General features: G+C 44.8%; 1 protein-coding gene across 1 annotated transcript in view; it reads left to right on the top strand.

Annotated features, from left to right (window-relative positions):
• Window positions 1-23,293, top strand: part of LOC310796419 (PDZ domain-containing protein 2-like) — a gene marked incomplete at its 5' end in the record, with an annotated part of 145,538 nt that overhangs the window by 40,207 nt on the left and 82,038 nt on the right. The window contains 3 exons of the mRNA XM_083658606.1: window positions 1,315-1,822; window positions 16,757-16,902; window positions 20,293-20,425. Of these exons, the coding sequence (XP_083514732.1) occupies window positions 1,315-1,822; window positions 16,757-16,902; window positions 20,293-20,425 (787 nt within the window). The remainder of the gene's footprint in view (window positions 1-1,314; window positions 1,823-16,756; window positions 16,903-20,292; window positions 20,426-23,293) is intronic.

Raw genomic sequence — 23,293 nt, 5'->3', positions numbered from 1 at the left:
TAAATAATTTTCTTAAATAACTCATGCTCAATGGTCCCTAAACTTATGTAATCTTATGTACCCCTTGAGCTGTTTTGCCATGCCAGTAGTAGTCTGCCCCCTCACCCATGTGTGTTGATTCTGCTAAATTTGTTCTATTATTATTCAGGAGCAAAACCTTTTTTTTTTTTTTTTTTTTTTTTCCGATATAATTTTTTTCTGACGATACGCATATCGTGACGTTTCGATATCGCGATATATCGTGCGACGAAATATCGTGACACCCCTACTATTTACCTTCAAAACCCAGAGGGTCGTTGGCACCACAGACGATCTGTCAATAAGCTCTCTCTGTCCTCGCACGTTTGAGTACACTCTATTACGCATGGAGAGAATTACAGCATACTGCATGCCTCGCACAAACAGCCATTGTGAGACGGGAATCTGATTGGTTTTGATTGCCGTAATGCCCAGCATTGCCTAGCCACACCTGTGAATAATTCTGGTAGTTAAGACCGCCCAAATCCCGTTTGCGCAGGCATTTTGGGGCGCAGATGATTTTGGCATGGCTCTAATTTGCGTCTGCGACTCGTGCCGTGAACGTTTCCGCATCCCGGCCGAGAATTGCATCCCCAACATATTTTGGGGCTGTTTTAACTTAGAAATTAGGGAGGTCACGTCTACCAGGCAATTATATCACTTTTAAACAGTTAAATTTCTGTGTAAATCATTACAATATGCTCCCGTGAGGTGGGGATGCTGCCGGCGCTGGGGTGCAAAACTCAGCATAACACCTGGCGGACGGTGCAAGGCGGACTGCTATCTTCCCTGCCTTAAGGCACGCGCAAACAGGTGCTCAAGCGCTATTAGGGGATAGCGCCTGTCGGAAGATAGAGCCCAATGTCTTACTTGTAGGTATCCAAGCCAATGTGTGTTGAGCAATTAAAATTTCCTCCTCAGAAGATAAAAGGATGCAAAATAACCATCTATGTATACAGTAGGTCTCTGATGGAAACCAGTCCTTTCTCACTCCAGGCACGGTTCTGTCTGACAAAAAAGAGTGATTAAAACAAATTGGTGTATGAACAGAAACATCAGGTATATTCAAAACGCTTCTAACCTGGCTTAGGGTTCTGACAGAATTTTTCACAACAAAACCTAAATTTGTTAAAGCCCCAGGCATCTCTAGCTTAGAAAATAACATGCCTGACAGGGAAAAGTATGCAATAGAGCTGGCCTCCATTTTTAGCCACAGGGGGCCCTCGATAATTAGATTGCCAGGAGTCCGTAATAACACTGTATTGACAGCATGATTCTTTTCTCCTCTCTTTACAGTTACCTGGCTGACCAGTGCTGGAATGGGGGTTGCATCTACCTGATAATGCTGCGGCGAATCAAGCGAAAGGCTCCTCCCCCTCCGTGTAATGGCAGTGCCAGTGTTCCTCTGAGCGATGGGATGGGCGGCTATGCAGAGGAGCAGTGTAGCTCCACCTCCTCCGAGCCACCCGGCAGCCCGCTGCAGAACGGCAAACGGACGCGCAAGTTTGGGGTCATATCCCGATCGTCCTTCAATCGAGACAGCAAGGATAGCAAACATACCACAGCTTACCATGGCCACAGCTCTTCTGTCTGCATGGATGCAGAGGTCCTTCTTCCAGAAGAGGACACAAGCTGCAAACTTTCCACAGACACAGACACACCTGCAGCAGCAGACAACTTACCTCATATGAAAACTGTTCCCCGTCTCCCACAAGACAGGCTGGCTGCCACCTTACCTGCATGGCCTCATAGTCGCCTATCAGAATGCAAAGGAGATTCACTCAGCAACGAACCATCAAGCCAGGTAAGACACAGCACAGACACGCAGAGTTCAAACTGCTAGATCCAGAGAATGGACCAAAACAAGTACAATTTTGAAATACATTGACATGAAAATTAATACCATGTCCAAGAAGCAAATGTTGCCAGATTAATAAAAATGGTGTCTAAACTGCCTAAACCTGGCTCCTTTGTTGATAGAATCCATTCCAGAATCCAGAATTTGCTGCATATATGTTAATGGAAAATGGGTATTAGTGCCAGCAGAGATTGTTTGAATTGCATAAATTTGAATTTGTCATGCTAATTTTGACCCGTTAAATTAAAAAAATATATATTTTGGAGTAAATTTAATCAAAATTGTAATTTATTCCAGCTTAGTTGCTACTTCCTGCTGATGAAAACCCTTGCCATCAGGTGAAAAGAAGCGGCCGGTGACTGTACTTCAGTCAGGAGCACATATAGTACATATTGTGCAGCCAGATCTGTTGTGTTCCTTCTCTGAGGACAATTCCTAGTTTGGGCTCATCATCAAGCTCTTTGGAGTTCATCATTTGGGAGCTGAATTTGTTAAAGTACATTCTCTGGGTGGTTTGAGTTTTTCACATTTGCATCTCGGTCTCAACCCTGCAACCACATATTCTGTTTTCTTTGGCTTGCCAACATTTCCTATGTCTACATGTACCTGTTTCAATTGTTTATTGGCGGTCACTGTGACTATACTTGGTTAGAATATGTCTCTGCTTTCTATCTCTGATAGTATAGAGCTAGCTATTCATACCCACTAATTCATTTTCACTCTTTATTGGCCAAATAATATTCAAATCTCCATTTGGATTATTTTCCCAGTGTTCCAAATAAGTTTCTCTGCATTTTGTAATAATGGCGTTATGGAACCCACCGTGGTTTCGGGCAGACCACGCCCTGCGCCCACCTACGCACCTACGCACCTACGCACCTACGCACCTATGCAGCAGACAAGCGCCGCGATTGGCGAGGAGCGAGCGTTTTGTTCCCTTTTGACAGCTCTTGCCTTTTGACAGCTTGAATCTCCCACATCAAACACTCTGCGCCCAGCACACACACACACACACACACACACACACACATCAAACACTCTGCGCCCAACACACACACACACACACACACACACACACATCAAACACTCTGCGCCCAGCACACACACACACACACATCAAACACTCTGCGCCCAGCACACACACACACACACACACATCAAACACTCTGCGCCCAGCACACACACACACACACACATCAAACACTCTGCGCCCAGCACACACACACACACACACACCAAACACTCTGCGCCTAGTCTCGGCTCCCAGACGTTTGGTGAGCTGCGCCACCAAACGTCTTGGAATTTCACTGTCAGAAACTGTCTGTCCGAGCCCGGCGAGAACGGCCGGCAGCAGACACGCCTACATTTATTATTAGAATTTTATTTGGTAGCGGCAATGCCATTTATCATAGTTCCAATATAGAGCAAGACACCGATGTGCTGCAAAGAGAGTTTATACCTGTTGTTTATTTTACTATAATTTTTCCTACCCGGAAGTGGTCCGCTTGCTACTGTGAGTCATCAGCAGGCTCTGTAACGTTAGCCTCGGGAGTCGGGCTTATCGCTGGGGAAAAGACCTCTAGCCACCGGGGCCGGATGAAACACGTCCTATTACCAGGTTATGTTTGTTTCTAAGTGATTAATATGTTGCTCCGCAAACGCGGCGATGTTTTGCGAAACACTGGTTCTGCATGAGCGTCACTGCCCCCAGAAAGCAGGCCCGCCCACAACACTCATGATTGGTTCTCCGATGCAAGGCTTCCAACAGCGCCACCTAATATTATGCAAAGATTTAAATAGTAATATTCTCAGTCTTACAGGAGTGAAACGGATTAAGACTGAGGGCTGAGTCTACTCTGCGCCCAGCACACACACACACACACACATCAAACACTCTGTGCCCAGCACACACACACACACACACATCAAACACTCTGCGCCCAGCACACACACACACACCAAACACTCTGCGCCCAGCACACACACACACACACACACACACACACACACACACACCAAACACTCTGCGCCCAGCACACACACACACACACACACACACACAAACACACACATCAAACACTCTGCGCCCAGCACACACACAAACACACACACCAAACACTCTGCGCCCAGCACACACACACACACACACACACACACACACACACACACACACACCAAACACTCTGCGCCCAGCACACACACACACACACACACACACACATCAAACACTCTGCGCCCAGCACACACACAAACGCACACACACACACACACACACACACACACACACACAAACACACACATCAAACACACTGCGCCCAGCACACACACAAACACACACATCAAACACTCTGCGCCCAGCACACACACAAACACACACACCAAACACTCTGCGCCCAGCACACACACACACACACACACACACACACACACACAGACACACACATCAAACACTCTGCGCCCAGCACACACACAAACACACACACCAAACACTCTGCGCCCAGCACACACACAAACACACACACAAACACTCTGCCCAGCACACACACAAACACACACATCAAACACTCTGCGCCCAGCACACACACACACACACACACACATCAAACACTCTGCGCCCAGCACACACACAAACACACACACCAAACACTCTGCGCCCAGCACACACACAAACACACACATCAAACACTCTGCGCCCAGCACACACACAAACACACACACCAAACACTCTGCGCCCAGCACACACACAAACACACACATCAAACACTCTGCGCCCAGCACACACACAAACACACACACCAAACACTCTGCGCCCAGCACACACACAAACACACACATCAAACACTCTGTGCCCAGCACACACACAAACACACACACCAAACACTCTGCGCCCAGCCCAGCCATTTCATTAACCAACTGAATGGCTCTTGATAGCGGACATTGAAATAAATGATGGACACGGACGTTCCTTAATGTAATATATGAACGCTAATGTGGCTTCATTGGATCAATATTGCTCAACCATGCAACCAATATTAGTCTTTTGTTTATTTTAGTAATTATGCTAGCCAACTTGTACCCAGCAATTGGATTTGTATTCAAACATGAGTGGAATTATCGCCCTAAAGGGTGTGAGTGTGTGTGTGTGTGTGTGTGTGTGTGTGTGTGAGTGTGAGTGTGTGTGTGTGTGCATGCATGTGTGTTATCTGTTAAGGAGTCTCGTGGCCTGCGGGAAGAAACTATTCCGCAGACGGTTTGTACGTGCCTTCTGGACCCTGTATCTCCTCCCTGAGGGCAGCAGGGAGAACATGCTGTTGTGCGGGTGGGTCATGTCCTTGATGATCTTCCGGGACTTCCTGAGGCACCGCTGAGTGTACAGATCCTGCAGTTTTGGCACCTCACATCCTGTCACATGCTGTCACATGCTGGGCCACGCACCTCACCCTTCTCAGCGCCTTGCGGTCCATGGTGGTACAGTTCCCGTACCAGGTAGTGAAGCAGCTGGTCAGGAGGCTCTCAATGGTGCCTCTGTAGAAATTGGCAAATAATTATGTGGAAACTCCTAATTGTGTACTAGCTACCATTGCCCATTTGTGAGACTTCAGATCCTCTCAGTCCATAAGATCATCTAGATGTTCTCTTATGAGATCATCGTGGCTTGATGGTGTTTGAAGCTCCAGGAACGCTCAGTGACTGTGTCAGCCAAGCTCTGATTGTGTAACTGACCAAGCGTGCACTGACCTAACTACACTGACCTAGCTCTCAACTGTAATCTGTTGTGAAAGCCATCAGAAATCATGGTTTTAAGTGTATAAGCCTGGAAGATCAGGATTTCCTATCTAAATTGTTAAAGGGTCCCTCCCTCAGGATAATGCCCTCACATATTCCACCCCTGTCACCCCACCGTGCCGCTAATGGCTGGACTTCATCATGGTCAGTAGAGCACATTATATGGAGCCTAATAATCAGATTATAATAGGTTTAACAGATTAAAAATGCTCCATACATGTATATTGTAAACACCTCAATCAGATTAAACAGGCCCCAACCCATTGACATTCCAATGGGTTGCAGAGGGGTAGTTTAAACCTTTTCATAAACCGATCAAAAGAAAAATGTTATGTAAACTGATTCCTCTCTGGCCGTGTTCTTTCTGTGCATGCCCATGATGCCCTCCGTCTGGACGTAAAGGGGACTGTGGAGAATTTAGAAGTTGTTGTAATACCTCCCTCAAAGATCCAGGGGGCAGTAGCTCCAAGGAGCTGCTCTAATCTACCACTTCCTGTCCTGAGTAATATAGAGGGCTGAATGATGTGAGTCTGGGTCAATCCCCAGAGACAGGACAGGAGATGGGGGTTGAGGACAACCACCCCTCACTGAACGTCTCTTAAGACCAAGGAGGTCATTGTAGATTACAGTAAGGGGAAGAAGACTCACCCCCCAGTAACCATCAACGGCACAGTGGTGGAAAGGGTAAACAGCTTTAAGTACCTGGGAGTCAACATCCACCAGGACCTGATGTGGGCCAGCCATTCTAAAACCCCATAGACTTTTCCACTGATGAACCAAAATGGCAGCGATTTCTGGTTGAGCCTACAAAAATACGTCATTCCTGTGGTCATCGTCCTTCCCATCCTCCTCCTCCTCATCGCTAATTTCTACCATACCTCGTTGGTTTTCCCTCTCGCAGATGCATGCGCTCACCCGCTTCGCGCATGCGCAGTTGAGCTATACCGCAGGGATGACGTATTTCTGTAGTCGCTCGCTGTAGTCGGTTCTTCACTGTTTCTGCCTATGGGATTTGTGAATGGGTTTTTGGCGCGATGCTTCAAATAAGGTCTGTGGTTAATGCAAGCTTATTCAAATGAAAACCTGTGTTCAGCAGGATAATCTTCACACATGAGGACCACTTTCATGAGTTTTTAAGCATAAATGTGAGCCATATAAGTAAAAAGCTCATGCTAAGCTATTCCAGAACTAACACACAGTGTCGCATAGGCTTCCACGTCACGTCACCACAGCCAAATTCAACCTTTAGTGTTAGAGTGTTGTGACTGTGAGCTGACAGAGAGCAGTGTGTGGGACCATTGCAAGATCACTTTATAGTTTGGTAACACTGTCAAACAGCTCCACACGTGTGACAAACTAACTTGCTAGTATTGCTCGTCTTTAACTTCTTCTGATTGGTCAGTCTAGAGTAGGGCTGCCACAAACGATTATTTTGATAGTTGACTAGTCACCGATTATTTTAACAATTAGTCGACTAATCGGATCATAAATTGCAGCTTATCGCACAATTACTCAATCGCTCTGATTTAACTATCATCAGCTTATACATTTAGCTTCAAGTTGTTTTAAGCATGTGCCAACTAAAAATAAAGACAATTAAGATCATAATTCACTCAGAAATCATCTTTTAATTAACTTTAAAGTTTAGAGCATGTAGCAGCATATTTATATCTGGCATCAATCTGTACTTGCATGTAATAAATGTAATATAGTGCAAATTGCAAAATAGTACACATTGAAATTGAAAACATATAGTGCAATGAAATATCTACTATCCATTGAATGAATAATGGAAAATAAAATTAGGGCACTACTACGTGGAATGGAAATGGAACCAAAAACTATTCACTATGTACTGCAACCAAAATATCAACAAAAATAAATTGTTTCAGTCTTTTCAGGCCTCAAACGAAAAAAGTAAGTAGAGAGTGCAAACTGCTGAGTAAAATGAGGTTTCCAGTATTCCCGTCAGCAACACATGATCTTAACGTCGCTATGATGACAACATTACAGCAAGGCTTTTAATGTTAATATTGTTAGTCAATAGCTAATGTTAGCAGCTAAAAATTGTGAGTGAGCTAACAAGCTAATTAGCCTTCATCTCCATCATCGTCTGCATTCGCCGCAACGTGCTTCCTTTTGAGATGCTCGCGCATCATACTCGTGCTGTCATGATAAGCGAGTTCCGTTTATTTAGCAGATTTTGCATTTCACATCATTGTGGGTGAAACGCTCCCACACTTTGGACGTACGAGGATGGCTAGACATTTTTTCTATGGAGCAAGCTGCTTGTTTTTCCGGTGATGTCACGTTTTCCCCGGATGACTGCGCATGCGCATGTGCATCAAAGACAGGACGGAGACGCCTGGAGGCCAGGCCAGCCAGTGAGGCCACCGCCAGCAGCAGCTTCGGGGAAACAAAACAAAAGTTTTTTTCTTTTTTTCAGATAAAAAAAAACATGCGATGACGTCGATTACCAAATACGTCGGCGACGATTTTGGTAATCGACGTCATCGCGACTAGTCGACTAATTGTGGCAGCCCTAGTCTAGAGGTACTTCACGTTTCTCTAAACTGCTATTGGCTAATTGGGCGGCTGGGCGGGACTGAGTGTTGGGGTCTCCTGAGTCTCCTCTGAGAGAGCATGGTGACACGAGGTTAGGTGACAGGAGTTGTTGTGCTGCTGTGCATTGATATAGCGTGTGAGTTTTACTAATACATCTAGTTTGAAAGAGCGAGTGGGTAATAGCTGTGTGACTGAACTGACTGAACCCGGACTGAACCAGGTGAGGGAAAGAGAATGTCCGTGTTCGATCTTTGGCATGACGACGTATAATATCCCCGTCGACAGTGTAGTCTCATTTAGCCGTTTTTTTTTCTTAAACTAGCTGGTTGCCCTTTTAACGGCACGTAAAAGTTCAAAACTCATAAAAGTGGTCCTCATGTGTGAAGATTATCATGCTGAACACTGGTTTGCATTTGAATAAGCTTGCGTTAACCACAGACGAAGAATAGCCGTAGCATCCTGCTGCGACTAATGGGGATCCTAATAAACTAAACTAAACTAAACTAAACAGACCTTATTTAAAGCAGTGCGCCAAAAACCCATTAAAAAATCCCATAGGCAAAAACAGTGAAGACCCCGGATGTGTTTTCCAGCATCCATGTTTTCCAGACTTATTTCTGCGGCTCTCTATTGTGCGCCGTGCCACTCTCTAATTATACTAGTAGAGATTGTTCTTAATGTTTGACAGCCGCATCCATCGACTCCAGAGGGGTTAATATGTTCAGTTTTAGAGTAATACTGACAATAATTGAAAATATATGACATTCAAGATTCAAGATTTTTATTGTCACTCCGTAGTACAAGTATCACGTGTGAAATTCTTGTTCTGTAGACTCCGTTGCAAAATAACAGGGCATATAGGCTAGGTGCAGGAAAACAAGAGAAGCAACAAGCAATAAGGCAGTAAAGCAATAAGACAAGTCAAAGACAGTGACATATTCACTGCACATAGGTGCAAATGGCATGGACATACTTTAAATACAATTAAACATTAGACATACGTAATGGACTGGTAGCAGCTATAGTACAGCTACTACATGATTGTTGGGAGTTTATTTATGTACTGTATGTTAAGGAGTCTCGTGGCCTGCGGGAAGAAACTGTCCCTCAAGCGATTTGTGCGTGCTTTTGGGACCCTGTATCTCCTCCCTGAGGGTAACAGGGAGCACAGGCTGTTGCACAGGCTGTTGTGTGACATGTGTCATTAGCAATAGATCTACTGTATATCTAAATAAGCCAATATCTGGTTGGACAAAATAACGCTTGTACGCGACTTATATCCTCAATCACTACGTTTTTGTCCCAAAAATTTGTCCTTTTTCCGAATTTTGCATTTTCCGATTAAGACATCTGGGTTATTCCAGTATTATTCGGGTTTTCGGAGGATTCTTTCATCATGTATACAGCGCATTCGGAATATGCGTCTCAATCAGGGTTTTTACAGCAGTTTGCGATGCATGTTGCCTGTTTGTGGTCAGCTGATGTGTGCTAGAAAGCGCAATATAATCATAATAATCCATCATCTCTGGCATGCAAAAAGAAATGCCGACATTTCTGATCGGGAGGAGATGAGAAACATCGATTTAAAGAGAGAGAGAGAGAGTAGCCTATAGTGCCCAGTGCCCATGGAAATCCACAATGCTTGCGAGCCTGCAAGGTAATAACGTAGGCTACTACTTTTTATGAAAGACTTGGATGCTCAATGCCAAACTTTTCAGCAGCAAGCTCCTGAAATGGACCAAGTGATGCTCGTAAGAATAGTGCTGCTCTGTTTATTCTCAACAGAAAAACTCTGTGGCTCGGACTACCTGCATCTCTCTCTCCCCCCCCCCCTCCCTCACGTGTCGGGGAGGGCGAGCTACGGCTGCACGTAAACGGGAATATTAGTGGATTATTCATTTACCGTAAATTCCGGACTATAAGCCGCACCTTTTTTCCCGTTTTTTGGCCTTTTTTGGCCCCTGCGGCTTATATAACGGTGCGGCTTGTCTATGGATTTTTTCCCCCCCCAAAAAAAGAAAAGAAAAATAACTCTCTTTTTTAGCACTCTTTCTAACTATAAATCCTATATAACTATAATAAGTTTTAATTTCCTCTCTTGCCCTCTTTTCACCACACTGTATGACACTGTATGACACTGTGTGCACTGTAAAAAACAACACAGGTGGTGTTGTGTTATGTTGTTTTGTTGAAATGTTAATAAATGGGAGCTTCCTCTACAATCCCCTCTGTGCATGAACCCTTACATATGGTAATTAAACATTAAAACACACAAAAAAAAAAAAAAAAAAACATTAAAACACCCGCGGCTTATATAAGAAAAAAATAGTCAACTTTGAAGGTGCGGCTTATACACCGGTGCGGCTTATAGTCCGGAATTTACGGTAGTCGGAATATTGTCATTTTCCCAATATGGGCAAAAAGCTATATTGTAATATTGTGTGCATGTAAACGTAGTCAATGTTGCTGACATCACGCTCTGTCATGTGTCTGAGGAGAGTGTGACATCACGCTCTTGCCGCCTGCTCTTTCAGAAATTGAAGATGGAGAGCAAGAGGCTTTTCAGATGCTAATGAATCCACATCAAAAGTGTTCAAATGAACAAGAGGCTGGTGAAGCTTTGGCCCAGTTTTCATGGGCCAGCATCATGTTCTATTTGCATACAAGGTCAAAGGTCATGGGAGTTGAGAGAGAGAAAAACCTAGAATGTAATACAGCAATACTTATATGGGGGAGAAAAACAAAAAGCAACAAAATGGAAGGATGTTGGCTGCCTGTCAACAAGTTGAAACATCGCTGATCATATGACTGAGGCGATACAAGAGGTCACATTTAGTGACTCAATTAAAGTGCAAGTACAAGTTCATTAGTACAATTTCATTAGTACAAGTTAAAAAAGGAATCAAAAGGATAAAAACACAGTGAAGGCCCATTGTGGTCCTCCATCATAGCCCTTTTCCCACATGCGCTTTGTACCGCAAAATGACCGGTACGTGGTCTAATGCCTGCATGTGAGAAAGGCGCCGTGCCGGTATAAGCGCGACCCCGTCGTCCCCGACATTTCACCAGTTTCGTGCCAGTCACAAGAGCGGTATGGTCTTAAGGGGACGCAAGTGGAAACGGTTCAGGTCATTTTCCGCGACAGCGGTCCTTCAATCATGGGCGAGGAGTAGCCTACACACGTTGCTTAATGTTCCAGCGGGCATAATCTAATCATTCGCGCACATTAAAGCAAACTGGCGAAATGATCTTGTGATAGCCTAATAAGAGCAGTATGTCAGCTTGCTGATTTCCGAAGGCATTTTCCGCTATCAGTGGGCTGTGACTTCGTGGACCAGGTTGCAATGCACACAGTAGACAGTCCAACACCAAATACACAGCTGATTGTTCGATATTCCCCTGGTGTTGCGTACCACCAAAGGACTATTGCCAGTCGCAAACGCGCTTCCAGTGGTTTTCACCACCGGGTGATCTTGCGTGCGGGTCGGACCAGACTCAGCACGTAATACCGGGACATGCGAAAATGACGCTTCCATTCCACGTCGTCAAAATTGTTCAGAGCATCTTCCCAAAATAAATTCCCTCCTGGTCTCTCTCGCTTCCAGACGGCTCTAGTCTCACGCAGCAGCGCAGAGGTACATAATCATCAGTCATGATCTGTCCCTGGTTTAGTCTATCTTCATATTCTGCGCGACACTCTCATGGGCGAGGTGTACACACGTTGCTTAATGTTCCAGCGGGCATAATCTAATCATTAGCGCACATTAAAGCAAACTGGCGAAATGATCTTGTGATAATAAGAGCAGTAGCCTATGTCAGCTTCATGTGTGGGTGTGCTGTGCTGATTTTCCCCTCTCCTCTCTGCTCGCTCTCTGGCCACAGTCCGTCCTCCTCCTTCAGTCACAGTCCGACAGGGACTAAGCAACGTTGCCGACAGCCAAGGCAAGCCCGGACACATCAAATGAAGCCAGTCTGTAAAAAGTGCTTCAACGCTACGCAGGTGAACGGATAAACAAGCAAACTTATTTCACCATTCGGAGTTTTGCCGACACGTCACTCCCCACCCGCTCTGCAGTGCCGCCCCCCCTCCCCCTCCCCCTCCCCCTCCCCCTCCCCCTCCCCCCCCCATACAGGCAATTTCGCTGATAGATTCCCACATGCCAGAGGAGAGGTGTGAAGGGAAATGTCCGATATTGACTTACAGGTAATTTTCCGGTACGCATGTGGGAAAACGGCTCATGTGTAAGAGAGTGTGTGGTCCATTGTGGTCCTCCATGTGAGTGTAAGTGCAACAGCTACTTGACCTTACAGCTAGGGATGCACCGATCGATCGGCACGTGACCGGAAATGGCCGATTTTCACGTGATCGGCCTCGATCGGTGATCTGTTCCGGTCACTCTAAATAGCCGATTCTGTGAGCCGATTTTCACATGACGTGCGCGCACCCCAAAGCACCGAGACAGGCACCCAGCCACCACACCACACACGCCAGCATACCTTCCTCGTTGTGGATTTTTTTCACCGTCAGTGAAGTAGACAAAGCTCGCAGTTTGTCACACATGCAAGTCGAAAATAAGCCGTGGAGACAGAGATGCGGCCGTGTCCCGCTCGGCTGGAGTCCAGTCAGAGCGGCTCGCTTCACCTCACTGGCCCCCCTCTCTCTGCTCTCTCTCCCCGGGAAGCGGTGCTCCAGCAACCCGCCACCGCGCACAGCCGGCTTGGCGAGTGTGTCCAGTATACCATTCCCCGACCTGCTTTTCCATTCCACATCAGCGCTGCTGCCTCAGCCTGTCAAGTCATGTTGTAACGTGACGTGGATACAGGAGAGACTATTTGTTTCGTATTGCAAATAGAACGACATGAGAACGACGGACATAATAATAAAAATGCATCGGACTCACAAGTGTGCAACGTTTTCTGTGCGTGACGATATTTTTTCGGATGGCAGATAAAAATACGCATACCAAACTTCGGACTGTGTGTAAACTCCGCCTGATATTCAGACTGAAGATCGTTACTGTAACTCATAAACTCATTTCCCCTCTACTCAAGAGGACTGGTCTGGAGCCAGTCTATAAACTCCTTGTCCATGGATCATTTTGATGTTCTGTTGCACCTGTTTTCTTTTGGAAAAGTAAATGCATGATAGCTGTGGGATATAGGCTATTGGATTTAATTTAATTTTTGTATTCATTGTATTTGCACAAAAAAGCTCTGTCCAGTAGCCTAACCTGGAACACTTTTATTTTGAGATGTGTTTGAGTGAGAAGGTCCTAGGCTACTTCATGCAAATGATAAGAATTGTTTATTTGTTTATTTGGATCCCCATTAGATGTAAGAATTGTTCTATGAATCTTAATTTTTAAACAAAGTTACAAAAACGTTTGTGTAAGCTGTCAATTGTTGTTTTTAGAAAAAAAAATCGGAATCGGCAAAAATCGGTATCGGCAAGTCAGGCTATTCAAAAATCGGAAATCGGAATCGGCCAAGAAAATGGCAATCGGTGCATCCCTACTTACAGCCGGTGTTAAATCATGTTGTGTTACTTTCTATGATGAAGAGTCAGAGTGCAACAGCTACTTGACCTTACAGCCGGTGTTAAATCATGTTGTGTTACTTTCTATGATGAAGAGTCAGAGTGCAACAGTGCAACAGTGACTTGACCTGACAGCTGGTGTTAAATCATGTTGTGTTACTTTCTATGATGAAGAGTCAGAGTGCAACAGTGACTTGACCTGACAGCCGATGTTAAATCATGTTGTGTTACTTTCTATGATGAAGAGTCAGAGTGCAACAGTGCAACAGTGACTTGACCTTACAGCCGGTGTTAAATCATGTTGTGTTACTTTCTATGATGAAGAGTCAGAGTGCAACAGTGCAACAGTGACTTGACCTTACAGCCGGTGTTAAATCATGTTGTGTTACTTTCTATGATGAAGAGTCAGAGTGCAACAGTGCAACAGTGACTTGACCTTACAGCCGGTGTTAAATCATGTTGTGTTACTTTCTATGATGAAGAGTCAGAGTGCAACAGTGCAACAGTGACTTGACCTGACAGCCGGTGTTAAATCATGTCGTGTTACTTTCTATGATGAAGAGTCAGAGTGCAACAGTGACTTGACCTGACAGCCGATGTTAAATCATGTTGTGTTGCTTTCTATGATGAAGAGTCAGAGTGCAACAGTGACTTGACCTTACAGCCGGTGTTAAATCATGTTGTGTTACTTTCTATGATGAAGAGTCAGAGTGCAACAGTGACTTGACCTGACAGCCGGTGTTAAATCATGTTGTGTTACTTTCTATGATGAAGAGTCAGAGTGCAACAGTGACTTGACCTTACAGCCGGTGTTAAATCATGTTGTGTTACTTTCTATGATGAAGAGTCAGAGTGCAACAGTGACTTGACCTTACAGCCGGTGTTAAATCATGTTGTGTTACTTTCTATGATGAAGAGTCAGAGTGCAACAGTGACTTGACCTGACAGCCGGTGTTAGATCATGTTGTGTTACTTTCTATGATGAAGAGTCAGAGTGCAACAGTGACTTGACCTTACAGCCGGTGTTAAATCATGTTGTGTTACTTTCTATGATGAAGAGTCAGAGTGCAACAGTGACTTGACCTGACAGCCGATGTTAAATCCTGCAAAGTCATGGAGTTCAGCAAGAATGAGGCCAATAGAGGGAGGCGACTGGGGTCGGTCTCCAGTCTCTTCTCATCTAAATGCATAATCTACATTTATTATTCTTCTACAGACTGCATTTAATAATATATTATGATCGATTGTTTTTTCCCCTCAAAATTATTAATGCCATTAAATAGGAATAGGTATCTTGATTTAAAAAAAAATAAAAAATAAAAATGACGGCTAATTAATAGATTATAGCGATCTGATCGTCTATCGCCAATCTCTAATGGCCACCATTGGACGATATGAAAATAGGGACGATTGAGCAGCCCTAATCCATATACACAGAACCAAACATCCATACCCCCACATGCAAGTATATACAGAATATAGAGTGTATATTTAAGCAATATAGCATGAGAGCCAGTGTGTTGTGCCAAATATATCCCCCTGATCAGCTGTTATCCCACGAGGCCGCAGGCCGAGTGCGATAACTGCTGAGCAGGGGGATATATTCCACAACACACGCAGCTCGAGTGCTATATTGCTTTTATAAAACGGTTTCCAAGTATGATAATATAATAATAATAATAATACTATAAGTCCGACTCCGACTGGCATGTCATTCTGATAGAGTCAGTTGAAACACTACTGTAAGGCGGGACCGCAAGAACATGCGGGTGATTTGATTGGATCGTTCTGGAGACTGAAGTTGACATTGGCCAATCCTGGCGCTTGCTGAGTAGCTGACAGCTTTCTGGAAACCCCGACAGGCAGCTCGAGCGCAGCGTTGCATTCTCAGCGCTTGCTGAGAAGCTGAATGCTTGCTGCAAAGCCCGACACCAACTAACGTTACGGGGTTAAATGCGGGGTTAAATGCAGGGTTAAATGCGGGGTTAACAGCCTTTCTTTTGCAAAGAAGACATTAGCCCGCATCTATTCTTGTACAAAACATCATTTTCTGCGAAGTATTAGTAAAGTTATAAGCGAAGATCGATTCACAAGGATCTGACAGCTGTCTCCGCCATTTTTTTTTCTACGTTGTCATTTGAGGTAAGCCTTATTATTACTCTCTTAGTAAGAGAGTTGCCATGGCAACCAATAACCCATGGCCATGGGTTATTGAACTCGGTTACTGGAATTATACAATGGCTGTGAACCAATCAGATTGCTTGATTTGAGAGAGCCGTTTTATAAAAAATAATAGCAAATAGTAGCATCATAGCAGCTACAACATTTATACAAGCTACATTTATACAATGCTAGTAAAAAATAGAAGCCCTCTTTTCCAACAAGACAAGCTGGCCTCCTTCACCTTCTTCCTAAATATTGGCAGCGTTGTGCTCATATTATACATTACATTATGTCATTTGGCGACAACGCTTTTATCCAAAGCGACTTACAATAACACATTTTTGTCAGCAATAGAGCAATCAACTATGCAACACAGTCTATGACAACTACAACTTCTGAAGGAATAGTGGTAAAGTTTAGTTAAGTTTTTTTTTTTTTTTTTTAGAGAGAGAAAGAAGTTAATTTCAAGACCTATGTTGGTTGCAACACTTGGTTAGTCACTTTAATACATTTTTAAAATAAATGCTTTTTAATTTTGCACCAATCGTACAGTGTGCCTTGGATCATTTTTGAAGGGGACTTGCATTTTAAATTTTATGGAGATACTCCACTCGTGCAAAGGCAATAAAGGCAAAGGCTTTGACAAGAAAATGCGATATTGATGATTTGTAAAGTTTGCGACCCAGTTCACATATCACATTTGAACTCTAACCTCCATTTTTCTTAGGGATCTATGTGTGTAGTATTGTGACCTTTTTGTATTGCCACACTGCTTGAGAAGATATTGTTTCAGCTTTGTTTTTGTTTGTTTTGTTTCTGTTCTTTTCTAGCCCAGAGAGGCAAGCCGTATCTGGAAGATGCACATGGTCAAAGGCCAGGAGGGCCTGGGCATCCAGATCACCGGGGGCCGGGGCTCCAAGCGCTCCCCCCACGGCATCATCATAGCCCATGTTGAGGAGGGGGGCACCACCCAGAGGTACAAGTAGTCACAATAAAGGCAAACAAACTCGAACCCATAGTATAGTGAGTCCCTTTATTTTTACTTCCTGGAAAACACAGAGGCTGTATATGAAATGCAAGGAACCTGTATATCACCTAGCTTCCTAATTAGGTACCTCCTTAATTAGGTACCTGGTTTGAATGTAGGTGACAGAGAAAGAATTGATTTCAGACGTCCTCAAGGTAGCGTTGCATGCCGGGGGCAGCCAGGTGGACTTTTCCCCTGCATCCTACAATAAAATTGCCGAGGTGGACGGGCAGGCGGTGTCACGTTTTGTGTCACGAAAGTGAGATGGGGCAGAAGCCCCGATGTCACTTTCATGATGTCGGCCGGGCCGGGGGGCCCGACCCCACGCGGCCTGGGCCCAGGCTGTTACGTGGTTTTACGTCTGGCTCTTACGTGGTTTTAGGTCTGTCTCTCACGAGAACCTTAGGAATCAAAGTTTATCAGGGTTCAGGAGCAGGGCTACACCTCAGCCACGCCTCCTATGGCTTTACCTATATATACTGACCTGTTCAGCACCTCAGCTCGCAAGCAGCACGTCTCTCGTTCATGTGTTTTACATTTCATGTTGTGCTCCCAGACAGACCAAGCTCAAGCAAACTTATCTTTAGTCGATCACTCACCAATCTCACCATGGATACTGATCTACAGCTCTTCATCTCGGAGAGCGACTTGTTCAATCAAACACCACCAGGATCTGCAGCATCGGGGTTTCTCTCGTCAGCTGACCAGCTCCATGTGCCCGGGTCAATGTGCCAGCCATTCCCGTGCGGTCCATTACATTACATTACATGCTGTCATTTAGCAGACACTTTTGTCCAAAGGGACTTACAATATCACATTTTATAAACGGTACAGAAAACAACTATGCAACACAATCAATGACAGCTAAGACATTTTGATAGACTAGAGTAGCACCATGTAGGTAGGAAGTAGTTTGAGACGGAATAAGTAACATGTAGCATTAATAAGTTTGAGAAGGAATATATATAGCCAAGACCAAGGCCTATCTTCCCCGGAGCGACCTGGAGAGGGTGATCCATGCCTTCATTACAACTCGGCTGGACTACTGCAACTACTTGCTCCGTCGTTTGCAGCTGGTCCAAAATGCGGCTGCCCGTCTCCTAACCGGCAGCAAGAAGCGAGAGCACATCACGCCAATCCTGGCCTCACTCCACTGTGTGGCTCCCCGTCCGCTTCCGCATTGATTTTAAATTACTGTTGAATGTTTTTAAAGCACTACATGGGTTGGCACCACCATACCTCACTGAGCTCCTGCACCACCATACCCAATCTAGAGCCTTAAAGTCAGCTGACCAGCTGCTCCTGGTGGTGCCTAGGACCAGGCTTAAGACCAGAGGGGGTAGAGCCTTTGCCATAGCAGCCCCTAGGCTCTGGAACAGCCTCCCCCTCCGTATTAGATCTGCCCAGAGCCTCGAGGCGTTTAAATCCCTGCTCAAAACGCACCTTTTCTTCCTGGCCTTCGACCTGAGTTGAGCCTGCCTCTTGGCAACCTACCTCGTCACTTTGTTTTTATGACTTGTATCTGCTGCATTGTACTGCACCTTGCTCTGTAGCAGTGTATTCTGTACTTGTCGTTTTCTTCCATATTTTAGTGTTTTATCTGTGAAGCACTTTGGTCGGCTTTGTCGTTGTAAATGTGCTCTATAAATAAAGTTGACTTGACTTGACTTGACTGATATATATATATATATATATATATATATATATATATATATATAATATATTTTTTATAATTAAAATATGTTAGTTCAAGAAGGGCCCAGGTGTAGCCTGGAAAGGTGAGTTTTTAGTCTCCGCCGAAAGATTGGCAGCGATTTGGCCGTTCTGGCCAGAGTCGCGATCGGAATGAGGGACTTTTGAGCCGACGTAGCGGGGGAGGGGTGAGGCGATCTGGACAGGTGGAGGAGCGGAGGGAGCGATGTGATGTTTGGATCTTGACCATAGATTGCAGATACGGAGGGGCTGTCATGTGGACTGCCCTGTAGGCCAGTACCACTGTCTTGAATTTGATGCGAGCCAAGATGGGAAGCCAGTGAAGGTCAACGAAGAGGGGAGTGACATGAGAGAATTTAGGTTGGTTGAACGCCAGATGGGCTGCAGCGTTCTGAATGAGCTGAAGCGGTCAGATGGCCGAGGCAGGTAGCCCAGCCAGAAGAACATTGCAGTAGTCCAGGCGGGAGATGACGTGCCTGGACCAGGAGTTGTGTCGCTTCCCTCGTGAGAAACGGACAGATTCTACGGATGTTGTACAGGGAGAACCTACAGGAGCGAGCAGTAGCTGCGATGCAGGCAGAGTTGGACAGCTGGTTGTCAAGGATAACTCCAAGGTTCTTAGCTGTTTGAGAGGGAAACACCGTAGTGTTGTCAATGGAGATGGAAATGTCAGTGAGAGGACAGTCTTTCCCAGGGAGGAAGAGTAGCTCTGTCTTACCAAGATTCAGCTTGAGATGGTGGGCAGACATCCAGGCACAAATGTCTTTGAGGCATGCAGCGATACGTGCCTCTATGTGCCGGTGCCTAAGCAGTTCATCGTCTATTGCCCATCCAGCAGTCCCGTGAGGGGACACACACATCCAAGAGAGATGGCGAGTGGGAGAGATCCCACTCGCCATCTCTCCAGTCGAGCAGAAGACAGAAATACTCTCAGGCGAAGCCAAAACACAAACACTGCAAAGTAGAGAACACTGCAGAGCTCCAAGTAGAGTATTTATTACAGCACCGTGGTAACATTTCGGGCAGCACCCTGCCCTTCCTCAGACAAAACACAAACACTCCCACGTTTCCGGGTTTCCCCAAGCAACGCAGTCACGCAGGACACACGTTACCCCAATGACGTCGCCCGAAGTTGCAGGGTCAGGTCGTATCTTCCCTTGATTCCTCCATTTCTTATTCATCTATAATCTTTTGTGTATGTTGTTTTATTGCCGTAACACATGCAGTCTGTTTACCACGTTCAACGCTTCCCTAGCTGCCGGCTGCCGCACTTCCTGCACGTCAAGTTACCGAGTCCAAGCAACACCATTTCCCATTCTCACTTTCAAAATAAAACACGTTTGACTTTCCCTCGAACAAGCAAAACACCAAAGTAAGGATAAATAATGTATTCAATAGGGCGACTGGATCCACATCTCCCAACTTGCACAGCTAAGTTTAGAAGATTTTCGTCCACACTGCTCCCAGTCATCAAACATTCATTCTGTGCATTGCCATCCAGTGCACCAATGCAAGATGCAACGTCATCACATGTGCATGTTTGTGTTTGTGTGTCTGTGTGTGTGTGTGTGTGTGCGTGCGTGCGAGTGCATGTATGTGTGTGTGTGTGCGTGTGTGTGTGTGTAGGGATGGTCGTCTTGGCCCAGGTGACGAGCTGCTGATGGTTAATGGTCAGTCTCTGGTGGGTCTGTCTCACCACGATGCTGTGGACATCCTCCGCTCTACTGCTGGCCTTGTGCAGCTGGTGGTCGCCACAAGGGTGAGCACACGCGCACACACACACACACACACACACACACACACATTTATACAATTTATTTTATTTTGAAGGTCTATGTTTTTTTTTTTTTTATGGTCTGTGTGTGTTTTGGGCTTTTATTTTGAAGGGATGTGAGCTTTTATTTTGAAGGTCTGTGTGTTTGGTGCTTTTATTTTGAAGGTCTGTGCATGTTTTGGGCTTTTATTTTGAAGATATATGGGCTTTTATTTGGAAGGTTTTGGGCTAGTGTGTGCGTGTGTTTGTGTTGTGTCTTTGTTGATGTTGTTGTGGTGTGTGTGTGTTGTTGTTTTGTGTGTGTTTTTGTGTTGTGTGGTGTCGGTCACCCCGGGCCGCGTGTGTGTGTGTGTGTTGTTGTTGCGTTGTGTGTGTGTATGTATTGTATTGTGTGTTATCGGTCAGGCTGGGCCGATGTCACAAACGTGTAGTGTGTGTGTGTGCTTGTGTGTGTGTGTAGGGCTGCCACATTATTGACTTTTTCCATACCGCACAAATTAGCGGAGCCAATCAAACGGTAACCGAAAAAAAAGAAAAAGAAAAGAAAAAAGTTATAAAGTAGGGTAATTGTAATTGTTAGGGTAAAAGTTATAAGCCATAACGTTTTTATCTAAATAAAAGTATCTTAAGTCACTATCTATCTGATATTCAGAGATGGGAAGTAACGAAGTACAAATACTTCGTTACTGTACTTAAGTAGATTTTTCGAGTATCTGTACTTTACTTGAGTATTTAATTTTCTGACGACTTTTACTCGTTACATTTTAACACAAGTATCTGTACTTTTACTTGTGTACATTTTCAAAACAGGTTCGTTACTTTTGTTTAAATGCCTGAGAATGTCATTTAAAAACGAGTAGAAACGGGAGAACTGAGCAGAAGTAATAGACGAGTTTCCCTGCGCTGCTGATAAAAGCTCATTCCAGCTCCGCCAATAGTATGACCTGGCACTCCTCCGGGGCGTGGACAAAGAAGCACAAAGATGAGAAACATGGATTTTCTCTGAGGGGAGACACACGCAGACATTAGGAGCCGTGCAGACAGCCAGCACTTATTAGCGCTCCTCTTTTTGCAATTCATTCTCTATAAGTACGCGCTTAGCGCGCATCTCTTTCAAGAAGCATTTCATCGCGTTTAAAAGCTGGTGGTGTTTTTTTTTTAGCGCAGCGCTCTGGGCGCTGAAAGGAGAGGAAAGTTTAACAGGAAAAGTGCCCTGCTCCTCTTCACTCCTCCCACCTCGTGTCTTCTCCCAGGAGAGGAGGATTTTCATCTTGCTGCTTCCAGAGTTGCCAATAATCTGGCTTTTCCAAGCGTTCTTTTTTAAATAACCGCTCCCTGTGTGCATGGCCCCTTATGGTGTTGTTCTAACACATACATTCAGTTTGTGCACTGTCAACATTCAGCTAATATGGAATATGGTGGTGTTCTAACACCAGAGACAGTTCTGTCTTAATAATAAACCTTGAATTTGTGAATGTGATCAACCTGTGGACATTCAGTTCCTTATCCATTAGGTATCAGTATCGTATCAGTCTCGAGTATTGTGATACTGCACTTTGTAAGGGACACCTTGTATCCAGCAGTTAAACTTGTCTAACTATTTGCACATTCATATATCATGGAAATATTAATGAGGGAGGACTAGATATGATTTTAATGGGGTTTTTTGTGTGTGGAAAAACCATAGCACACTATTTAAAGTAGAGTTTTAAGATGTGTAAAACATTTGTAGGGGATCTTTTATCCTCAAATTATATTCTATGATGTGAGGTTCAGTAATTCAGAAAGATACAGTAAAAATACTTTTACTTTTACTCGTTGGGTACATTTCAGAGCCTGTATTTTTTTACTTTTACTTGAGTAAAATAATTGAATCAGTACTTCTACTTTTACCAGAGTAGTTTTTTACACAAGTAACTGTACTTCTACTCAAGTACAGAATGTCAGTACTTTTCCCATCTCTGCTGATATTGAGTTAGGGCTCAACATTAACGGTTGCCCGGTTGACCCGGGCAACCAGAAAAAAAATAGGGCAACCATTTCTTGGCCTTTGGTTGCCCCAGGGGCAACCATGTTTTAACATGCAAAAAAATATGTATAGCAGCAAACAGCAAAATATACACCAAATAAATATGTTTTAATACTTGTTGTGAGTGACATATATGTGACATTTTATTGCTGTTACAATCGGAACGATGTTACTAATTACCAGTCGGAACCTACGTGATGTATGCTGCACGTGCGGTGTGTTTAACGAGTACTGACTCGGACAGGTGGGGCTGCTTGCACACAATCACAGCGGCTGCAAGACGCAAGAAGAACCGCGTCCGCCCGCAGCCCCGCACAGAAACAAAGGACGAGGAAATTGTCATCGAGGTGAAATACCCGTGCGTCTTTGAACGGGAGGGAAAAATAATGCTATACTGCAAAGCATGTAGCCTACAACAAGCGCTTAGGTCTCATTTGCTTCCCGCATCGGTGAGGACCGTGAGTGTCCGCATGGAAAAGTGAGTCAAATCAGCAGACGCGCCCCTCCACAAGGCTCCTGTGCAGACGGTTTTCGCCTGGCCGTGCACACCCCGAATTGTGTAACTACGTGGACGCGGCTGGGCGGACAAAGTGGAGTTTTCAAGACTCCCGCTCACTTCCGTGAGCAGAAACCCACACAGTGTATAAAAGCTCCACACGTTTCCTCGTCAAGATTCAGTGTCTCTCATTTCTGTGCGACAGTCCAAACTTCAAGCATAATTCCAGCATAACGCTATACTGCAAAGCATGTAGCCTACAACAAGCCTACAACATACACCTCGACCAGGACATCCTTCAAAAACGTTTTACCACCGCGTATATGTG

Source organism: Poromitra crassiceps (genome assembly GCF_964638095.1).
Source record: "Poromitra crassiceps genome assembly, chromosome: 22".
Taxonomy (NCBI): Eukaryota; Metazoa; Chordata; class Actinopteri; order Beryciformes; family Melamphaidae; genus Poromitra; species Poromitra crassiceps.
Note: the sequence above shows the minus strand (reverse complement) of the source record. Positions and strands in the feature narration are given on the sequence as shown.